The sequence below is a fragment of the Pristis pectinata genome, chromosome 3 (assembly GCF_009764475.1).
Source record: "Pristis pectinata isolate sPriPec2 chromosome 3, sPriPec2.1.pri, whole genome shotgun sequence".
Taxonomy (NCBI): Eukaryota; Metazoa; Chordata; class Chondrichthyes; order Rhinopristiformes; family Pristidae; genus Pristis; species Pristis pectinata.
The window spans coordinates 27,115,698-27,139,914 of NC_067407.1; the positions used below are offsets into that span (position 1 = coordinate 27,115,698).

The 24,217-nt window shown below is 42.3% G+C and overlaps 1 protein-coding gene across 1 annotated transcript in view; it reads right to left on the bottom strand.

Moving 5' to 3' along the window:
- LOC127568554 (uncharacterized) overlaps window positions 1–22,430 on the bottom strand; it is a 54,189-nt gene extending 31,759 nt beyond the window's left edge. Inside the window, exon 1 of the mRNA XM_052012440.1 lies at window positions 22,212–22,430. Within this exon, the coding sequence (XP_051868400.1) occupies window positions 22,212–22,278 (67 nt within the window). The 5' untranslated portion in view covers window positions 22,279–22,430. The remainder of the gene's footprint in view (window positions 1–22,211) is intronic.
- Window positions 22,431–24,217: the final 1,787 nt, after the last annotated feature.

Below are 24,217 nucleotides of genomic sequence, written 5' to 3' on the forward strand. Positions count from 1 at the left end.
ACAGCACAATGTCACAGGTTTTAATACTTCACACAATAAATAGGAGCGAGTGGTCCACCTGGCCCCTGAAACTTGCCCAACCATTTAATAAATTATGGCAGATCTGCCCTAGGCTTCAGCCCTTCTTTGTGACATTCCCACATGTCCCTCTATTCTCCAATATTTTTAAATTTAATCTACTTCCTCTTTAGATACCCCCAGTGATCTAGCCTCCACAAACCCCTAGGGTAGAAAATTCCAGAGGTTCCATACCCTCAGAGAATAAAAATAACGCGCACTTCTGTTTTAAATGACTGTCCCCTTATGTTGCAACTCAGATGCCTAGTTTAAGGCTTCTACTTTCAACATCCATCCCCCCATGACCTCTTAGGATCTTACATGTTTCAGATCACCTGTCATTCTTCTAAACTCCAAAGAATACAGTTCGAAATTTTTAGTTTTGTGTGATAGGACAAACCTCTCATCCCAGGAATCTCCAGTCTAGTGAATCTCTTCTGGACTGCCTCCAATGCTACTACATTCTTTAAGTAACAGAGCCAAAAACTATACACTAACTTCAGATTCAGCCTCACCAACACCCTATACAATTGTAACACTACTTGTTTATTTTTTAAAAACTCTAACCTGCAGCAATAAAGGCCAATATACCATTTGCTTTCTTAATTACTTGCTGCACCTGCACACTAACATTTTTGTTTCATGCTGAAGAACACCTAGATCTTTCTGTAGTCCATTCATTTGCAAACTGTTTAGATAAATGGACCCTCTGGCTCCATTATCTCTTCTCTTCCCTCATGATCTGCTCATCATCCACACCTTGCTCCCTCTCGTTCCTCACCTCCTTCCCTTTATTCCATGGTCCACTCTCCTCTCCTATTAGATTCCATCTTCTTCAGCCCTTTGCCTCTTCCACTGAAAAAAAATCTCCTTAGGTGCTGCCTGGCCTGCTGAGTTCCTCCAGCAAATTTTGTGCGTGTTGCTTTGCTTGTTCTACTAAAGTGTGAGAGTCACAAACCTGAAATGTTGACCATTTCTCTTTCCACAAAGGATGCCTGACCTACTGAGTATTTTCCCCCCAACATTTTCATGTTTTTGTTTCAGATTTCCAGGATCTGCAGTTTTTTTTTAATTTTGCATTTTAGGAATTCCATAAACAAGTAAAACCTGCTGATTTGGCTTTATGCTCCTGAAAAACTTGGAGTAAGCCCAAAATGTAGTTTGCAGACTAGCTTACAGTCTGACCAAAGTGTTTATTCTTCCATTTTCCAAAGCCTATGAAAATCTAGGAAGTGGATTTTGAAGCTCTGGAAAAGATTTGGAGGGCTAGAAGATTAAACACTAGTTTAGAACCACATTTGACTGAAAAGAGCTTGGTCTTTATATGTTAGAGACCAAACTCCGGGGTTATTTGACCATGACTTATAAATTAAATTAAAGACTAGACAGTGCTCAGTTGAGCTGTTTAATTTAACTAAATGTGTTATTTGAGACCAGAGGTCATGCGGCGACTTAGACTTGAGCAGATCTAGGCTACATGGTTCTGATTCACTGAGTTCCTTCAAGGAGTTGGGCCTTTTTTTGTGTGTAGGAAGAAAGGCCAGAGCCTGGACTAGCCTTTGTCCCTACAATCCCCTGGACTACTTTCATCACCTCAAGTAGATGCAGAAGAAACTTCTACATCTCATTTCACCAACTGGTAAAGTTACATTTTAATCTGATGACCTTAATGAGTCTGTTCTCTGCAACACTGTATTACCAGATAAGCATGTGTATAATGCAACTCTTCAGCTTGTAGGAGCAAGGCTGTCATTCACTGTTGGCCATCAAGGACGATCATAAAGAATAAGCATCGTGATGACCTACAGGACACTGGTTACCTCAGGAGCAGGCGTGCAGAAAGATTAACCTATTCTTCACCAATGCTCTCTGACGTATTGGAATACAAACAATTTTTGGAAAAAATAGCTAATGCTTCTCTGCATTCAACCCATATCAATGTAATAGCATGCAACAAACTGTTTCAAACAAACATCAACCAACAAAATCCATGAAATATAATTGAAAAATCAAAATACTGCAGATGCTTAACAATGGCTTCCTTTCTACCATGACAGAGCGCTCAACTTCATCTCTTCCATTTCCTGCACTTCTGCTCTCATCCCCACTTCCAAGTCAGAACAAGGATATGGTTCTCCTTGGTCCTCATCTTCCACCTCACCAGGCCCCTACATTCAATGATCATTTTCTGTAATTTCCACCATCTTCCATGAGGTTCCACCACCAAACATCGTTTCTTCCTCTCCCCTTTTGGTATTGCAAAAGTTCCATTTCCTTCACAACTTACTGGTTTACTCTTCCATCTCACCCAACCTTTTCCCTTCTCACAGCACTTTCTCACGTAATTGTAGAAGATACGTCTGCCCTCTTACTTCATTTTTCCCCGTCACCCAGGTATCCAAACAATCCTTCCAAGTGAAGCAACAATTTACTTGCACTTCTGCCAATCTAAAGTACTGCATTCAGTACTCACAATGTGGTGTCCTCTACAATGGAGAAAGCAAATGCAGACTGGGTGACTGCTTCGCAGAATGCCTCCATTCAGTCTGTAGGAGTAAGCCCAAGCTTCCAGTTGCCTGCCACTTTAATGCTCTGTCCCATATCCACTCTGGACCTCAGTCTTTGGCCTCCTACACTTTCAAAGAAGCCCAACGCAAGCAGGAGAAACAGCACTTCATCTTCCATAAAGCCATATTGTAGCCCTTAGAGCACCATATGGTATTCAACAATGTCAGATAACCATCAGAACTCCTCATCTGCAGAATCCAGAAGCGGTCCTGAGAAACCGGATGTAGTCTATATTTTCCAGGGTCAGAGGGCAGTGTTGTACAGGGGGCAGATTTGTAGAGGACATTTGTTTTTGCCCATTCGCTTGAACAAGTTGATGACTTGCAACTCAAGACTTCAAATTTGCACGTTTTGTCTGTGCACCATAGCTCAATAACAGAACATATGATAAGATGTCTTTATTAGTCACATGTACATCGAAACACACAGTGAAATGCACCTTTTGCGTAGTGTGTTCTGGGGGCAACCCACAAGTGTCGCCACGCTTCCAGCACCAACATAGCACGTCCACAACTTCCTAACCCATATGTCTTTGGAGTGTGGGAGGAAACCGAAGCACCTGGCGGAAATCCACACAGACATGGGGAGAACGTACAAACTCCTTACAGACAGCGGCTGGAATTGAACCCAGGTCGCTGGCGCTGTAAAGTGTTACGCTAACCACTGTGCTACCGTGCCTCTGTTGACCTTACTTCTGGAATAGAGATGCTGTTGGTTAAACAGCTTTCTATTTGTTGTGAAGATTGGCTCCACTCCAGAAGGAAGCTCGTTGTTTTGGGGCCAGGCTGTTGGAAATAAAAGATTAGGTTAGGCGGTGGAGGGTCCAATGGTCATTAGTACCGCCATGGCGCAGGTGATGAAGACAACCTTGCTGTTGCTTTCGCAGGCATGTATATAATCTAACAAGTGCCAGTGCCTGGACCAGGGGGTGTTATCATGTGGGGTTACACTTGTATCTGTTGTGACAAGGTCATGCAAAGCACAACTCCCCTTTGTACTCCCTTCTTGCCAGATGTTTGCAATTTTTTCTGACCTTGGCACAGAATTTACCCAGGATTGGTTTATCTCCATCTGGGTTGTGGGATTTTTTTTCCCCAAAACATAAGGAGTGGTGTGCCACCCATCCTCTCAAGCCTGCCCCACCATTCAACATATTCATGTTCAATCTGCCCCAGGCCTCAACTCCTCCAGTTTGTCAGATCCCCATAGCCTTCAATTCCCTGATCTTTCAAGAATTACCTACCTCCAATTTAAATAATCTAGCCACCACAACCCTCTGGGGCAGAGAATTTCAGAGATTCACCACTCTCTATGAAGGAAAATTTCTATGTACCCGTTTTAACTGACCGGCCCTTTATCTTGAAAACGTCTTACCAGTGAAAGCATCTCAACATCCACGCTGACTTGTTCCCTCAGCATCCTACACATTTCAATAAGGTCACTCCTCATTCCTCTAAACTCCAAAGAATACAGACCCAGCCTGTTTAGCCTCTTTTGATGGGAGAATCCTCTCATCCCAGGAATTAGCCTGGTGAATCTTCTAAGGGTACTAAACCTATGCGTAGTACGCCAGCTGTGGCCTCACTTGTACACTCTAGAATTGTAACAATACTTCCCTATTTTTTATAAATGACTTGGATGAGGATGTGGAAGGATGGGTTAGTAAGTTTGCTGATTATACAAAGGTTGGTGGTGTAGTGGATAGTGTAGAAGGTTGCTGTAGATTACAACAGGATATTGACAGAATGTAGAGCTGGGCTGAGAAGTGGCAGATGGAGTTCAACCTGGATAAGTGTGAAGTGATACACTTCAGAAGATTGAATTTGAAGGCAGAATACAAGGTTAATGGCAGGATTCTTAGCAGTGTGGAGGAACAGAGGGATCTTGGGGTCCAGGTCCATAGATCCCTCAAGGTTGCCGCACAGGTCGATAGGGTTGTTAAGGCGGCGTATGGTGTGTTGGCCTTCATTAGTTGGGGTATTAAGTTCAAGAGCCGTGAGGTGATGTTGTGATGTTGCAGCTCTATAAAACTCTGGTTAGACCACACTTGGAATATTGTGTTCAGTTCTGGTCACCTCATTATAGGAAGGATGTGGAAGCTTCAGAGAGTGCAGAGGAGATTTACCAGGATGTTGCCTGGAATGGAGAGCATGTCTTATGAGGACAAGTTGAGCGAGCTAGGGCTTTTCTCTTTGGAGAGGAGGAGGATGAGAGGCGACTTGATAGAGGTGTACAAGATGATAAGGGGCAAAGATCGAGTGGACAGTCAGAGACTTTTTCCCAGGGTGACAATGGCTAACACGAGGGGACATAATTTTAAGGTGATTGGAGGAAGGTATAAGGGGGATGTCAGGGCTAAGTTTTTCTACACAGAAAGTGGTGGGTGTGTGAAACGCACTGCCTGCAGAGGTTGTGGGGGCAGATACTTTAGGGACATTTAAAAGGCTCTTAGATAGATGCATGAATGATAGACAGATGGGGAGCTAAGTGGGAGGGAAGGGCTAGATAGATCTTAGAGCAGGGTAACATGTCGGCACATCATTGTGGGCTCAAGGGCCTGTACTGTGCTGTAGTGTTCTATGTTCTATATTTCTAATCTCCAACCCCTTTGTAATAAAGGCCATTGTGCCATTGGCCTTCTTAACTACTAGCTATACCTGCCTGGAAACCTTTTGTGATTCATACACAAGAACACGTGGATCCCTCTGTACTTAACTCATTTGCAGTCTCTTTCCATTCAGATAAAAATCTGCCTTATGATTCATCTTATCCAAGTGCAAGACCTCACGCTTCTCCACATTAAATTTCTTACTAAGTTTTCACCCACTCCATCTGTCTATTTCCCATTGCAGAGTCACAATATCCTCATCACAATTTGTCCTTCCACTTATTTTCATGTCATTGGTAAACATGGAAACCTTACATTCTGCCCCCTCCTCAAGGTCATTAGTATAAATAGTAATTAAGGGCCAAAAACTGATCCCTGGGTTACACCTCTATTTGTCTCCTTACAACCTGAAAAACAAAATTTCTTCCAGCTCTATTATCTTCTATGTCATAACCATTTTCAATCCATGAAGTTCTTCTTGGCCTCATCTGTAGCTTCCATGGTTGGGTCATGTGCACGGATGATTGTGGTGTGCTAGTTGTGCATTAGAGCGAGCTGGAGAGTCACAAGACATTCATTTACCCCAGATGGGGAGTTATCAAAATGTCAGACTATGTAATCCTTCACAGCAAAACCCACCCCATGCCTGTCCACATGAAGCTATACCTAAAGCCTTGTTCTTTGAGATGGCATGTCCTGTCCATTGTCTCTCTCTCGTGGTGGCAATGGCAATATTATGGCATCAGAGTTACTGAGTTATGAACGCAGGGAGGCATTTAAGTCTGCTGCTTTTGAAGCTGCCCAAGATGGTTCTTACTCAAATCATGTGCTTGCTTGCTAGATGTCACTTAAAAGGCTGATTAAAATGTAATAGCTTTGAGGTTTGGCGATTAACTTTGGATCAAACAAATTTCAAATCTTGGTCAATTATATACTGCATTCAGAAAAAAAATTCCAATTTCCACTTCACTACTTAGGGGGTAGCATCAGAAAAATCAAAAGCAAATCAATACAAGTTGTCAATATTAATCTCAGCAATATTTATAAATATGCCACTGATTCATGAATCATGTTGCAAAAAGACAGCCATTGATTTTGTGAACTACAATAATTTGTATTTATATAGCTCCTTTGACAAAATAAAACATTCCAAGACACTTTACAAGAGTACACTTAGACAAAAGTTGACACTGCCTCAAAAGAGATGTTAAGAGAGGTGTTTCACCAAGGAGGTTTACAGATAGTCTCAGAAAACAGGTGTGACATTTAGGTTAGCAGAATCATTCTTCTCCTCCCCCAAAAACATACAATAAACTCAGTTCTGTTTGTTGAAAATGAATATCTGGCGAATTTGGTTCTGCAATTTTATTCTGAGACGCAAAGACTTAGTTACTTGGATTATAATTTTTAAAAAGTGTGCATGTATTCAATACTTTAACTCACTTTTGTCTGCCCTCAAGTAAAGACTAACATTCATATACCTGTCACAGATTCAGGTTATCCAAATGCTTTACAACACTTCAAAAGTATTAGAGAAACAAAAGGACTGCAGATGCTGGAATATCTAGATGAAATACTGATTGCTGGAGGAACTCAGCAGGCCAGGCAGCATCTGTGGAGAAAAGCAGGTAGTCAACGCTTCAGGTCAGGACTCTTCTTCAGAACTGAAGATAGGAAAAGGGGGAAAGCCCAATATATAGGAGGAAAAAGCAGAGCAGTGATAGGTGGACAAAAGAGGGGAGGCAGGGTGGGCACAAGGTGGTGATAGGTAGGTGAAGGTAAGAGATAGTGATAGGCAGGTGCGGGGGAGGAGAAAAGAGCAGATCCACCAGGGGAATGAGTCAAAGGCAAGGAGGAAAGAAGGTTAAAAAAGAGATATAGGCTAAGAAAGGGAAGAAAAGAAGAGGCACAGTTGGCGGGGGGGGATTACTTAAAGTGGGAGGATTCAAAGTTCATGCCATTAGACTGCAAGGTTTCAAGCCAGAAAATGAGGTGTGTTCCTCCAGTCTGCACTTGGACTTCTCCTGGCAGTGGAGGAGGCAGAGGACTGACATATCTGTGATAGTGTGGGAGGGGGAGTTGCAACAGGGAGATGCCGATTGCGTATTTCACTGGTTGTAATGTAGAAAGAACAACAGACAACCTGCACACAAGCTCTCACTAAAAACAAATATATATCCCTTTAATCAAAAGGCAGATTATTTGTTTGTTTTCATCTGGCACCTCAAGTGAATGTAAAAACATCTCGGCCTTATTTTGAGAAAGGCCAGTGGATTTATCCATTGTATCGTAATAATCAAATAATCTGCTTTCGATTAAAGGGATAAATATTCATTATGATACTATGGATAAATCCACTGGCCTTTCTCAAAAATAAGGGCGAGATGTTTTTACATTCACTTGAGGTGCCAGATGAAAGCCTCAAATTAACATCTCACCTGAAAGATTGCATTTTCAGCATTCCTTCAGTGAAGTTCCAGCCTAGATCTTTTGTGCTCAAGTCCTTGGATTGAGACTTGAACCTTCAGTGCAACAGAAGTGAGGAACTATGTCACAGCTTTAACACATTATAATGCACGGCCATAACATATTGATAAGTAATGGGAATGTGCCTGTAAATCCCCAAAGTGTTCCTGATTTCAAACCAAAAACAATGGGGAGATCAAATTCTTGCCAAATGGAATGATTAAAAAAAATGTTTCCTTGTGGATTATTCTCCAATTTCTTTACTCACAGGTACCATTGACCTCGACCTTGAGAAGATTACCTACCTTCCCTCTTGGTTCACGGGGACCTTAACAGAAAAGGTAGAAGATAGATTTCAGTTCCGAGTATTTCTAGATACAAGAATATAGAACATTACAGCACAGTACAGGCCCTTCAGCCTACAATGTTGTGCTGACATTTTATCCTGCTCAAAGATCTATCTAACCCTTCCCTCCCACATAGCCCTCCATTTTTCTATCATTCATGTAAGAGTCTCTTAAATGTCCCTAATGTATCTGCCTCCGCCACCTCTGCTGGCAGTGCGTTCCATGCACCCACCACTCTGTGTAAAAAAAAATTACTCCTGACATCCCCCTTATACCTTCCTCCAATCACCTTATAATTATGCCCCCTCTTGTTAGCCATTGTCGCCCTGGAAAAAAAGTCCCTGGCTGTCCATTCGATCCATGCCTCTTATCATCTTGTACACCTCTATCAAGTCACCTCTCATCCTCCTCCTCTCCAAAGAGAAAAGCCCTAGCTCACTCAACCTATCCTCATAAGACATGCTCTCAATCCAGGCATCATCCTGGTAAACATTCTTCCATCCATAAATAATCATTTAAAATATAAGAAACAAGTTAATGTTCATTATATTTGTTTAAAAAGTCTCCTATTTACGAGGAGGTCATTATTAGTGCACGACAGCATTAAATTCCAGTGTATGGCCATTAACTCATTTTAACTAGTTAGCATTCGAGTTTAATTCCTCCTGCTTAACAAGTCCAAAGTAGACCAGATAAAATTTATTTCAGTAATTTTTTGCATAATACCTCAGATGAGCCATTATACAGTATCAGTCATTTTTCCACGATATTTTATAGCTAAGTACACATGTTCTATAGCCAACTTATAGAAGATCAAAATATTATAAACCATATTGAACTGTCTCAACAAAATTCTTGTCTTAGCTTTCCATACAATTATAAAACAAGCCATGTGTACCTAATGGTCAAGTTGTTCTTCGATCTATTTTAAAACTAAATTTTTCATAAGAAATGTTGTTTTGTTTGCTCATTTACTAAAAAAGTTAATAGTGAAACTGTACATAGGATCAATGTGACTGAAATAGCTTATGTCAATCGGTTCAGAGAACAACAAACAATCTGCTGGAGGAACTCAGTGGGTTGAGCAATATCTGTGAGAGAAAAGAAATTGTCGATGTTTCCGGTCAAAACCCTGCATCAGGGCAGAGAGTGGTGAGGTGAGATGCCCAGCATAGAGAGGAGAAAAGATTCTGAGGCGATTGGTGGACTGAGGGGGGGTGCAAGATGAAAGGCAGGTAGTGCCAAGTAGGGGAGGTGAGCTGGAGTTGGAAGACAATGGCAGGTGAATGACAGATGGAGGCAGACAAAAAGACAGGGAAAAGAAAAAATACAACTTGGAGGGGAGGGGAGTGTGAAGATGGGAGACAGCTGCTGGAGGGAGATAAGCAGGAACACAAAGCACTACCAGAGCTGGATTCGGATAAGTAGGTAAGAATGGGAACCATTAGAGAAGGGAGAGGCAAACGCCAGTTGGAACTAGATGGGGGGTGGGGACAAAACTTGTGGGTGAAGTGGATGGATGGAGCCAGAAAGGGAAGGGGACAAAGATAGGTGAAGAGGGGGCTGAGGGAAGGGGGACAACAAAAGGAGAGGACCAGAGGATCAAAATGGGTAGGGGAGGAGGGTGGTACCTAAAATTTGAAAACTCCAAATGGGCTCCTTTTGTGATGTAATTTGGGAAAGGGAATGGGAGTTGAAATGGTCTGCAAGTGGGAGCTCGGGATGACCATTGCAGACTAGGCGTAGGTGCTCTGTGAAATGGTTGCCAACACTGAGCTTGGTCTCGCCAATATAGAGGAGGCCACAACCGGAGCACCAAATGCAGTAGATAAAAGTTGGAGGAGATGCATGTGAACCTTTGCCTCACCTGGAAGGACTGTTGATGGTGGTGAAGGAAGAGGTGCAAGGACAAGAGTTACATCTTCTGCAAAGGCAGGGGAAAGTGCCAGCAGTAAGGCAGGGATGAGCAGACCAGGGGTTCAGAGAGCAATTATGGATGAACAATAAATGCTTGCTTTGCCAGCCTATGAACAAGTAAGTAGAAAAACCAGGACTCAGATGTGAATAATATGTGTGGTACCAGTGTCATTAAGCAAAGCAGCAAACTTCTCATGCACATTGGTTGATTATTTTGAATGATACCTGTTAAACTGGTTGCTCACGTTTCTCCCTTTGACAACCCTCAATGCTTTAGTTACAAAGAAAATCATAATAAATTCCATCACAAAAGGAGCCCATTTGATCACCGCAACTATGGCCTTTGTTGTTTGCTGTTCATACCTGACAAATTACATGGTTTTTTTTGATTTCTCTACACCTTATGTTTTTCTCCCTCCAAGGCTTGTGGGCAACGAACTTGGCCACATCCAAGTAAATGGCCAATTTCTAACATTATTCCGTCAACAGCAACAGTTTAAAACTATCAACATTTTAATCGTTTGACTGACCCTGAAAAAGATAAAATCTTCAAATCTTTTTGTAGTCCATTCGCTTCACCTTTATAAACACCCCAATCACTGCATTTAAATCTCAATAGCAGAGATTGTGCAAAGAACCTGTGGTACAATGTGGCTTCTTGAATAACTGCTCAACTTTGGTATTCAGTAAGTAGCCATGTTTTTGCTTTGAAGTCCTCCATTGCCGATGAACGAATGTGACAGAGCACAGTTTATATGGAATGGTGTCACGTTTTTCCACCACTCTCACAGATTTTGCTTTTGATTGCAAGTGCCCTTGATCTTTTCCAGCAAGTGAGCTGGTCTGATTTAGGGTTAATAGATAGATACAAGTACTAAACAGCTTCGCAGGTTTCAGCAGCACAACTACTTCCCAGTTTTGGTTTCATTTAAATTTTATCATCAAATTATGGGGCTGGATGGGTATTGATTGCAACAGGTAAGGTAGCACAACATGTACACAGGGAGCAGCACAGTCATGTAGCGGTTAGCATAACGCTATTACAGCGCCACCTACCCGAGTTCAATTCTAGCCACTGTATTGGTATATTATTCACTTGTACAGAGGTAAAGTGAAAAACTTGTCTTACAAACCGATCTTACATGGATTTTAGTAAGGCATTTGATAAGGTTCCTCATGGTAGGCTTCTTCAGAAGGTCAGAGGCCGAGGGATCCAAGGAAGCTTGGCTGTGTGGATTAGGAATTGGCTTGCATGTAGAAAGCAGAGGGTTGTGGTGGAAGGAGTGCCCTCGGATTGGAAGGCAGTGACTAGTGGTGTCCCGCAGGGATCGGTTCTGGGACCTCTACTTTTTGTGATATTTATAGATGACTTAGATGAGGGGGTGGAGGGCTGGGTAGTAAGTTTGCGGATGACACTAAGATAGGCGGTGTTGTGGATAGTGTGGAGGGCTGTCGGAGCTTACAGAGGGATATTGATAGGATGCAGAGCTGGGCTGACAAGTGGCAGATGGAGTTCAATCCGGAGAAGTGTGAGGTGGTACACTTTGGAAGGACAAACTCCAGGGCAGAGTACAGGGTAAACGGCAAGGTACTTGGCAGTGTGGAGGAGCAGAGGGATCTGAGGGTTCATATTCACAGTTCGTTGAAAGTTGCCTCACAGGTGGAAAGAGCAGTTAAGAAGGCCAATGGGATGTTGGCTTTCATAAGTCGTGGGATTGAGTTTAAGAGACGCGAGGTTATGATGCAGCTTTACAAAACTCTAGTTAGGCCACATTTAGAGTACTGTGTTCAGTTCTGGTCGCCTCATTATAGGAAGGATGTGGAGGCATTGGAGAGGGTGCAGAGGAGATTTACCAGGATGCTGCCTGGATTGGAGGGTATTGAATATGAGGAGAGGCTTAAGGTGCTAGGGCTTTATTCACTGGAAAGGAGGAGGATGAGAGGAGACATGATAGAGGTATATAAAATATTGAGAGGAATAGATAGAGTAGACAGTCAGCGCCTCCTTCCCAGGGCACCAATGCTCAAGACGAGAGGGCATGGCTTTAAGGTTATGGGTGGGAGGTTCAGGGGAGATGTCAGGGGGAGGTTTTTCACCCAGAGAGTGGTTGGTGCATGGAATGCACTGCCTGGGGTGGTGGTGGAGGCAGATACATTGAACAGGTTCAAGAGCTTGTTGGATAGGCATATGGAGGAACGTGAGATAGAGGGATATGCGGGAGGAAGGGGTTAGGTGGTGTGAGGGTGGTCTGATGGACGGCATGACACGGTGGGCCGAAGGGCCTGTTTTGTGCTGTATGGTTCTATGGTTCATTACACAGTGCAGTTACATTAAGTTAGTAGAGAGTGCATTGATGTAGTACAGGTAAAAAAAACAATAACGGTACAGAGTAAAGTGTCACAGCTACAGAGAAAGTGCAGTGCAAAAGGTGCAAGGTCACAACAAGGTAGATCGTGAGGTCATGAGGTCATCTCATCCTATAAGGGAACCGTTCAATGGTCTTATCACAGTGGGGTAGAAGCTGTCCTTAAGTCTGGTGGTATGTGCCCTCAGGATCCTGTCCTTGCATCTCCTCCTTCACCACCGTCAACAGTCCTTCCAGGTGAGGCAAAGGTTCACATGTGTCTCCTCCAACTTTTGTCTACTGCATTCGGTGCTCTGGATGTGGCCTCCTCTACATTGGCAAGACCAAGCTCAGTGTTGGACAGCAGGATCTGGCCACACAGTCATGAGAGTATAGGGAGTAGAGGGCTGAGGAGACAGCCTTGAGGTGCACCAGTGTTGAGAATAATCATGCCAGAGGTATTGTTGCCTATCCTCACTGATTGCGGTCTGTTTGGTAGAAAGTCAAGGATCCAGTTACAGAGGGAGATGTTAAGTCCTAGGTCTCGGAGTTTGGTGACAAGCTTGCTTGGTATTATTGTATTGAAGGCAGAGCTGTAATCAATAAACAATAGTCTAACGTAAGTGTCTTTACTGTCCAGATGCTCCAGAGCTGAGTGAAGGGCCAGGGAGATGGCATCCGTTGAAGACCTGTTTTGGCGATAGGTGAATTGCAATGGGTCCAGATTGTCTGGTAGGCTGGAGTTGATGCGTGCCATGACCAACCTCTCAAAGCACTTCATGATGGTGGAGTGCTGTAAGGAGTTTGTACGTATTGGTATATTATTGTCACTTGTACTGAGGTACAGTAAAAAACTTGTCTTGCATATCAATCGTACAGATCAATTCATTACACAGTGCAGTTACATTGAGTTAGTACAGAGTGCATTGAGGTAGTACAGGTAAAAACAATAACAGTACAGAGTAAAGTGTCACAGCTACAAAGAAAGTTCAGTGCAATAAGGTACAAGGTCACAACAAGGTAGATCGTGAGGTCAGAGTCCATCTCATTGTATAAGGGAACAGTTCAATAGTCTTATCACAGTGGGGTAGAAGCTGTCCTTAAGTCTGGTGGCACGTGCCCTCAAACTCCTGTACCTTCTACCCAACGGAAGAGAAGAGAAAATGACCTGGGTGGGTGGGGTCTTGATTATGCTGGCTGCTTCATCAAGACAGCGAGGGGTAAAGACAGAGTCCAAGAAGGGGAGGCCGGTGTCCGTAATGCACTGGGCTGTGTCCACAACTCTCTGCAGTTTCTTGCGGTCCTAGGCAGAGCAGTTGCCGTACCAAGCCGTGATACATCCAGATAGGATGCTTTCTATGGTGCATCTGTAAAAGTTGATGAGAGTCAAAGGAGACAAACTGAATTTCTTTAGCCTCCTGAGGAAGTAGAGGCGCTGGTGAGCTTTCTTGGCCGTGGCATATGATTTGACCAGGACAGGCTGTTGGTGATGTTCACTCCCAGGAACTTGAAGCTCTCAACCCTCTCGACCTCAACACTGTTGATTTAGACAGGTGCATGTACACCGCCCCCTTTCCTGAAGTCAATGACCAGCTCTTTTGTTTTGTTGACATTGAGGGAAAGGTTGTTGTCATGACACCATTCCACTAAGCTCTCTATCTCCTTCCTGTATTCTGATTCATCGCTGTTTGAGATATGGCCTACAACAGTGGTACCATCTGCAGACTTGTAGATGGAGTTAGAGCAGAATCTGGCCACACAGTCATGAGTGTTATAGGGAGAAGAGAGCTGAGGACACAGCCTTGTGGGGCACCAGTGTTGAGAATAATCATGCCAGAGGTATTGTTGCCTATCCTCACTGATTGCGGTCCGTTGGTTAGAAAGTCAAGGATCCAGTTACAGAGGGAGGTGTTGAGTCCTAGGTCTCAGAGTTTGCTGACAAGTTTGCTTGGGACTATTGTATTGAAGGCAGAGCTGTAATCAATAAACAATAGTCTAACGTAAGTGTCTTAACTGTCCAGATGCTCCAGAGCCGAGTGTAGGACCAGGGAGATGGCATCCGCTGTGGACCTGTTTCGGCGATAGGCTAATTGCAGTGGGTCAAGATTGTCTGGGAGGCTGGAGTTGATGTGTGCCAAGACCAACCTCTCAAAGCACTTCATGATGGTGGATGTCGGAGCGACTGGTCGGTAGTCATTGAGGCATGTTACCTTGCTTTTCTTCGGTACTGGGATGATAGTGGTCTTCTTAAAACAGGTGGGAACCTGAGATTGAAGCAGGGAGAGGTTAAATATGTCCTCAAATACTTCTGTCAGCTGATCAGCACAAGATTTGAGCACATGGCCAGGGACACCATCTGGGCCAGATGCTTTCCTTGTGTTCACTCTCCGGAAGACTGATCTTACGTCCTCAATGGTGATCACAGGTTCAGTTGCATTGGAGGCTGTCAGGGTGGGTGAGGACCATCCACTTCCCTTCTGTTCAAAACATGCACAGAATGCGTTAAGTTCATCAGGAAGGGATGTGCTGTTGTTAACTATGCAGCCCATCTTCGTCTTACAGCCTGGTATGGCATGTAAGCCCCGCCATAGCTGACGGCTGGTCTGGGACTCTATTTTGAGTCAGTATTGCCTCTTGTCATCCCTGATAGCTTTCCAAAGATCATATCTAGATTTCTTGTACAGATCAGGATTACCAGATTTGGGTGCAGCAGTCCTCAACTTCAGTAGGGAGTGGATCTCTCAGTTCATCCATGGTTTCCTGTTTGGGAACACCCATATTGTCCTCTTTGGTACACAGTCCTCCACACACTTGCTGATAAAGTCTGTAATGGTGGTGGCATACTCATCAAGGCTGGCATGAGTCTTTGAACATGGACCAGTCCACTGTCTCACATAGGAGGTCATCTGCTTTCTCAGACCAGCACTGCACGACTCTCTGTACCGGATCCTCCTGTTTCAGTTTCTGTTTGTATGCAGGGAGAAGGAGCACAGCCTGGTGCTCTGATTTCCCAAAGTGAGGACGAGGGGTGCTCCCAGTGTCTGCGTGGGTTTCCTCCAGGTGCTCAGGTTTCCTCCCACATTTCAAAGGTGTACAGGTTAGGAGTTGTGGGCATGCTATGTTGGCACTGGAAGCGTGGTGACAATTTAGGGCTGCCCCCAGAACACTCGATGCAAAAGGTGCATTTCTTTCTTTTTCAATCTTTTTATTAAATTTTTAATTAATACATATAACAAGAGTGATTATACACATGGCGCGAAGAGATCGGGATTACAATAGTAACAATTGACATATACAAACACAGAGAATAAAATATATAATCTGAACCTCCCAATCTCTTACTAAGTGAACATGATACAAAAGAATTTGAAAAGAAATTTGATAATATGAAAAGAGGACCCCAAAATTAAAAAAATAATAATAAACAAAAGCAAACCAAAAACTTCAATTAAGAAGTTGGCCTGTTATTTCTTTGGTTAAAAAAAACATTATGTCATTAGCTTCGCTCCTCTATATTCAAATAGAAGGTTATTGAAAGGGATTCAAAAAAGGTCTGCTTACATCATATGGAAATACTGAATAAATGGGCTCCAAATTTCCTCAAATTTAAGCGAAGGATCAACGGTACCACTCCTAATTTTTTCTAAGTTTAAACATGTTATAGTGTGAGAAAATCATTGAAATGTGGTAGAAGGTATAGGATCCTTCCATTTAAATAGGATAGCTCTCTCGGCCATTAATGTAACAAATGCAGTCATACGACAAGCTGAAGCAGATAGATGGCCGGAATCCATCATTGGTAACCCAAAAATTGCAGTAATTGGATGAGGTTGTAAATCAATATTCAATACAATTGAGATAATATTAAAAATGTCCTCCCAATATTTTTCCAAAAGAGGGCAGGACCAAAACATGTGCGTCAGGGAAGCCACCTCCAAGTTACATCTGTAACATACAGGATTTATATGGTGATAAAAAACGGGCTAACTTATCCTTAGGCATATGGGTCCTGTGAACCACCTTAAACTGTATCAAAGAATGTCTAGCACACATTGAAGATGTATTAACTAATTGGAGAGTTTTCTTCCATGTCTCTATAGGTACAAGTATCTGAAGTTCTCTTTCCCATTCATTCTTAATTTTATCAAGTGTCTCTAGATGTATTTTCATAATCAGATCACAAATTATTGCTATCAAGCCCTTCTGATAAGGATTAAAACCTATATTTTTTTCTGTAATTTCAATTTTATGTGGTATTGGAAAAGTAGGTAAACGAATTAAAAAATTTCTAATCTGTAAATATCAAAAAAGTGTGATCTAGTCAAGTTGTATTTATTAGACAACTGTTCAAAAGACAAAAGATGCATTTCACTGCGTGTTTCGATATACTTGTGACTAGTAAAGATATCTATCTATTCATCTATCTAAAATTGAAATAGGCAGATGTACAACACCACCACCAGAAATTCCTCTGTAACTCTGATAATTTGCAGGCAATAATAGAGGAGAAAAAGCAAAATAAGACTGCTAGTTTATGCTGGTGTTTACTTTTAGCATGAGAAGTAATCTCAATTCTCTGTTTCCACCCTGTTTATCTGTTTAGTTTCAATAACCTACATAACCCTATTATTAATCACTGACATGGTCTATGGTTTAATCACTAACTAGAGTGGTACAATCCACAGAGTCAACTTTTCTTGCCCTCAGCCCCAAATTGTTTGGATTTTGGTTTATTTTGCTTCCCCTTGCTTCAGCCTAATCACAGGAAATAGTCTGTCTTTTCCACTATGCTGCTCTTACATAAATTTTTAAATACATCCATCAAACCACCTCTTAAACTTCTCTGCTGTAACAAAAACAGCCCCACATTTGGAGTATTTCATCATTTTTTTTAATATTTCCTCTTATAGGGTAGTATCCTTGTTGCATTGTACCCTTAGTATTGCTTCAATATCCGTCTGGTAGTATGAATTGCAAAATTAGTCCAATTGTAGACGTTCAACTTTATGAAGATTCACGATTATATCTGGACTTACAATTCAACCCTTTGCTTCCTTTAATAGCCAAAGTCATCAATCTAGAATATTCTCCGTGACTGCATCTCCAAAGCCCCCCTTCAGAAAATTGGAGTTATTCATTATTTACTGGGGTAAGAAATTTCTCCTCATCTCCATCCAGATTGACTGACCATTTATTCTGAGAGAAACTCCTAGTTCTAGACACCTCAGCCAGGATAAACAGCACCCTTGCACCTACCCTTCCAAGCCTTAAGAATTTTGTATGCTTCAATAAGATCAGCATTTGTTCTTCTGAGTATATTACACAGGCAGGGCCCATCTCTCCTCATACAACAAATCCAGAAACCCACCAGATTTCTTAACAGTCCATGAACACTACCTCATTATTCCTTTTTTTTTGCACTATTTATTTTTGTAATTTATAGTAATTTTTATGTCTTTGCATTGTACTGCTGCTGCAAAACAACAAATTTCATGTCATACAAGTCAGTAATAATCTGATTCTGAAATCCACCATCGCAAGAATGTGTTGCTTTCTCTCATTTGCAATTACATACCTCCTGAGAAAGGGAGACCAGACCTGCACACAATATTCCAGTTGTGGCCTCACCAGGGGTCTGTATAATTGCAGGAAGACATTTTTATTTTTGTAGTCCAATTCCCTTGCAATGAAGGCCAATAAACTGCGTGCCTTCCCAATTGCTAGCTGTACCTGCATGTTAACTTCCAATGATTTGTGACCAAAGTCCATTTAAACAGCAACATCTTTCAATCTCTCACCATCTTCAGGATGTACCACTTAAAGTTATTTTAGCACAGTTCTGATGTAAAGACTTTGTTCCAAAATACCTCTTTTTCCCCCTCCAAAGTTGACTCCTGAACTGGTATTTACCACAAAGTGATAGCCATACCTCTGCTACAGGGAGTTTTGCAATACCTATTCTATCTATGCCCCTAATTATTTTGTTTACAGCAACTCAGTCAGGTCTTCCCCCACAAGGAAAACAAATCCAGCTCACTCAGTCTTTCCCCATGGCTGAAGCATTCCATCTCTTGCAACATCCTGGTAAATTTTCTCTGCACCCTCTCCAGCGCATTTGTGTCCTTCTCAGAGTGGTCAGCAGAACTGAACACAGTATACCAGCTGTGGCTTAACTCATATTTCATACAGTTGTACCATAACCTCCTTGGTCTTATATTCTATGTACTGGTTAATGAAGGGCAGCATTGTAGCACAACTCATCAAGTTTCTCCCTCACATCTCCAGCTACCCAGGTTCAATCCTGAACCTCAGCACTGTCTATGTGGAGGTTGCACTTTCTCTCTGTGACTTTGTGGGTTTCCCAGGTGCACTGAAGACATGTGGGTTGGTAGGTTGGCCCAAGTATAGGTGAAGATAGAATCTGTGGTTGAGTTGATGGGAGTATGGGAAACTTAGGTTACCGGGGAAAAAAAAAAGTGGGGCAATGGGACTGTTCTGTAAACCAGACTAGACTCAATGGACAAAAACTGCCTCCTTCTGTGTCATATGAAATTTGGAATATGGCAAGTATCCTGTATGCCTTCTTAACCATCTTATCTATTTTTGCTGCTGCCTTCAGGGATCCTTAGATATATACACCAACATCCCTCTAGCCCCAGTACTCCTTAAAGTCCTATCACTCACAGAGTATAGCAGAACTTTATTAATCCTCCCAAAATGCATCACTTCACATTTTTCAGGACTATATTTAATATTATTCGATTGGTGATAGCCATCCTTCTACTATCAATACCAATCTTTGTGCTGTCTGTAAACTTACTCCTCATACCTCCCACATTCACATCCAGATCATTAACATACAAAGCAATCAGCAAGGGTCCCAGTGGTATACCAATGGTCATAGGATTCCAATAGCAAAAGCGACACTCTACCATCAAGCCACTTTTGAACCAATCTGCTAAACTGACCTGGATCCCTTGGGCTCTCGCCTTTTAGAACAGTTTCTCTTGCAGTACCTTGTCGATAGTCATACTGAAGTCCACATAGATAACATTAACCACTCTATCCTTACCGACACACTTAGTCAAAATTTCAATCAAATTGGTCAAACAGGATCTCCCATTAAAGTTACACTGACTGTCCTTGATTAATCCCCAATTCCAAGTGAAAATTAATCCTGTCCCACAGATTTATTGCCAATAATTTCCTACAACATTGACTCACCAGACCATAATTACCTGCCTTTTCCCTGTTTTCTTGGGCATCAGGGAACCACATTTGCAGTCTGTTGGTCTTTGGTACCTCATCTGTGGCCAGAAAAGATTTGAAAATCTCTGTCAGGGCCCCAGCAATTTCCTCCCTTGCCTTCCATTGTAGCCTGGAATACATCTCATTGAACCCTAGGGATTTATCTGCCTTTAGACATTTAACAGCTCCTCCTTTTTGATGCAATTTATTCTAGAAGACCACTCCGCCCCTCCCTGAACTCTCCAACTACAAATGTCCTTTTCTACATCAAATACAGAAGAAATGTATTCACAACAAGATGCTGGAGGAACTCAGCAGGTCAGGCCAGCATCTTGTTGTTTTTTTCATCTAGATTCCAGCATCTGCAGTCCTTTGTTTCTCTGAGAAGCAAGACCTCACCTGCATCCTCTCCTCCACACACAGATTGACACTTTGAACCTACTCTTTTCCTAGTTACCCTCCTGACCTTAACATGCCGAAAAACAAAAATGCTTTGAGATTTTCTTTGCACTTCTTGTTCAGCTTGTACCCCCACCTTGCCTTCTTATGCATTTCCCTGTACTTGCTCTATCCCTGTAGGCTTCTCTAGTTTTCAGAGCTTCCTTTTCTCCCCCCCCCCCCCCACCCCTTTATCCAACCTTCAGCATCCCTTGATATCCAGGGTTCTCTGGACTGGTTGGTCTTACCTTTCACTATTATGGAAACCCATTAGCTCAGAACCCTCACCATTTCATTTTAAAACGATTTCCATCAGTTGCAAGTAAACTTACTGCAGTCCAGATAAAGAGTCTCATCGTGAAGTGCCCACTGTCCATTTCCCTCCATAGGTGCTCCCTCACCTGCTGTTCCTCCAGCGCTCTGTGTGTTGCTCCTGTCCTTTCATATTGAAATCAGCCTCCCTCCAGTTCAGCACTTAACATTTGGTTTTCCTTGCTCTCCTCCATAATGACATTAAAACTTAAAGGAGCTCTGGTCACTATTTCCCAAATGCTCTTCCACTGACGACCCACTTGCCCAAATTAGGTCTACTATCGACCTTCTCCAGTAGGTCTATGTCAGACACATTTAAAAATTCCACTCCCTCTAGGCCTTTCACATTAAGGCAATCTCAGCTATTATTGGTATAGTTGAGACCCCTGACTATGATTACCCAATTATTTTTACACTTCTGTGTTTTGCCTATATGCCTGTTCCTCTACCTCCTGCTGCCTATTCAAAGCCTGAAGTCCACCCTGGACAAAATGATTGCTTCCGTTTTGTTTCTAATGTCCACTCATATGGTGTAATTCCCAAAAATGTTTTGTTCTTTTATCCCCCAGATTCACTATGTGCAGTATTGGTACATTCTCACTTTCAGATCAGATGGTTGTGGGCTCCAACTCTTAAATGTCAGTCTGGATTATGTGCTCAAATCTTAACATCCTATCCAACTAGCTTGCTTCAATAGAAAATGCTGGAAACACTGAGCAGATCAGGCAGCATTGTGGAAAGAGAAACAAAAGTTAAATGTTTCTGACCGAAGACTCTTTGTCAGAACTCTGTTTCTCTTCCCACAGATGCTGACTGTCCCACCGAGTCTTTTCAACTGTTTCTGTTTTTTTTCCGGTGTCTTTGGTTTTCAAACTTTCACTATTAATGCCGATTACGTGGCCATGGATCTTTGTTACGGTTATCTAACGTGACTGCAATAATATATTTGCTCTAACAACAACAGCGAATGCGCCTAAAGTAACTGATCGGCTGCGAAGCTCCTCCTAAATTTCCCGGGAATGCAATGCGAGTTACATTTTTTTTCCTTTCTATGTTGGTTTTAAGACATTTTATCCTTGTCTTCTCAGTCTCCAGTGAGAGGAAGTAGGTTTGAATTTAGTAAACGAACTTTTCCAGCTCTTCAGAGCAAAGGCCCGTGTAACATACAAGAAGTCAAGCTTGGGGGTTTTATACTAGTGAGAACCTTAAAAGTGTCAGGAATTGCCGACTGGAACTGCGGAGTTAATAGGCCCAGTGATCAGGACATCACCCCTTCAAAATAAAAAGGGAAAAGTTTATATACGCAATGCGAGTTGACGTCCTACAGTCATAATGGAATAACTGGTTATTTATGGAGTTCAACTTCAGCTAGTGGAAGGTCGCAATCACTTCAACTTCCTAATCAATAAAACAAACGGAACGACCGTTCGCGAAGTCGTATTTCTAAGCATCTCATGTTAAAATTCGATGAGAAAGATTTCTGGAGATCGTCATAAATGTCTGCACGGCTCAATCTGAATCCTTGCAACAGACACGGATTTCAAAATAAATTCTATTAAGCGTTACCGTTAAAGATGCAGCAAACAATCCTATTGTATTCACCATATAGCTGAGAAATAAACTGCCCCAGCTATAACTCAGGAGCCCTGCCAGAGATTGGGAAATCCGTTTCTTGGAAAGTTGCAGCAGGAACTGTTACTTACAAAGGAAAAGCTAAAGGATCATTCGCATTAATCTCCTGAACCCAAGCATTCTGAACGGCTACATGCAAAAAAAAATGAACTGAAGTCGACATCTGATTAGAATTAAAAGGTTTAGAAAAAAAATACTGATTTACAACGTCAGTATTCGAATGACAAGCTTGTTAAAACAGATCTACCAATAAACAATAGTGACTGTTCCTACCGAGAGAAGTGAAGAGTACTGCAACAAAAAGACACAAACACATCTTCCAGCGCTCCACCATCTCCATTCTCACTACTGTTGCTCAAAGCTCGAACTGAAACGGCGACGATAGCTATAAATAACCCGTGAATGAGTCACACAGAACGAGAAAGAGAACGTGCTGGTCTGCCTCAGTCTCAACAGCGCCACGTGTTTCCACAGTGGGACTGAAATCAACACGCTCCGAAACAGAAAGAGAGAGAGAGAGAGAGAGAGAGAGACCCAAAACCCGCCCTCAAAACAGCCCGCCCCCAAAACAGTTGATTGGTCAAATACTGAATCTGGATCTGAACTAGTTGAAAACTCACGAATTGTGCCCGGTGCTGGATCTCAGCTAGTGTTGGAGAGCTGTTGTATTTTGTGTATTTGTACAGTACAGTGTCCCAGGAGAATTGTTGTGCTGGACACTTTAAACTTATTTTTCTAGAGGATTGTCCTTCAAATAAATGTCCTTGAAAAGTGTTGGTGAACCATTTGCTGGAACCGCTGACAAAGATACTCCTACAATAGTGTTGAATTGGGAGCTCCAGGATTTAGTCCCAAGGTACGTTTGCAGTCATGTTCCCATGCACCGGATGTTCACGTTCTTCTTGCGTTAATGACCATGCTTGACGTCAAGGGAGTATTTGATCAAGGAGTCCTTGTAAAATTGAAGTCAGTGAGAATCCAAGGAAAAACTCCACAATGGATGGAGTCATACAGTCAAACGAAGATGGTTGTGTTTGTTGAAGGTCAATTGTCACAGTGGCAGAACATCACTGTAGGAGTTCTACAGGGCAATGCCCTGGACCCAACTATCTTCAGCTGCTTTCCATCAGAAAGTCAGAAGTGGGGACGTGATCCCACAATGTTCAATTCCAATTGCATTTCCTCAGCAAGTGAAGTATTCCATGCTCACATGCAGCAAGACCCATGCAACATTTAGACATGGGCTGATAAGCGGCCGAAACGTGCCAGGAAATTACTGTTTCCACCAAGAGAGAGCCTACCATTTATCTTACATATCTGAAGACTTTACCATCATGGAGTCCTCGATCACCGACATCCAGGGTATCACCTTTCTTCCCAAACAAGATAAGAAATGAGAACATTTGTTGAAGAGTGCACAATCTTCAATTACATTTGCAATTTCTCAAAAAAATTGAAAATTACGATGACACATTCAGTAAAACCTTGCCACCATTCAAGCACAGAGCCATGCATTGATCGCAGGAATATCGATAAATCAATTCAAGATACTCTCAAGCACCTTCTTATGGTCAGTTATAAAGTAGCAAAATTAGTTGCCGAATCTCTTTCTATTTTAGTTGGGCAGGTTTTATGTCTTTTGTCATCAATCATTCTTCGAAGATTTTCTTTTTAGAATATTAGTCAAAATTTCAAATTGACCAATTAAAAATAATTACAAAATTCTGGTATTAGGTCTGGGTATCAATCTCAGTAGCTGTCATGGCATAGGTTACATGAACATCCTTGTGCTGTCTTGCTTGAATGATGATATAATCTAGTAGGTGCCAGTGTCTGGATCAGGGGTGTGACGGTGAGGTGTTGTGCTTGTCTTTCTCTTCCAGGATAGGATTTTGATCATGAAACAACCAGGCTCCAAGAGTTATGCCAGAAGAAGAACTCCATTGAGTTAGCTTTCCTTACTCCCTCCTTGCCAATCACACCACATGACTATGACTTTTCCAACCTTTATATTGATTATGTCCAGGAGGATCAGTTTGTCTTCTCTGGGACCAAGAATTTTTCAAGGTCGATGTAAAAGTTCTCCTTTACCACGGCTTTAGTTCCCAGGGTTAGGATAAATACACTGATGATGGTAGTGTGCTGATTCCATGTTAGAGTGAGTTGGAGGGTCACAATGTTCAATTATCCCATAAAGCAAGTGACTGAGACACCAAACGGTGATGAGGAGGTGTACAGGAGTGAGATAGATTGGCTGGTTGAGTGGTGTTGCAATAGCA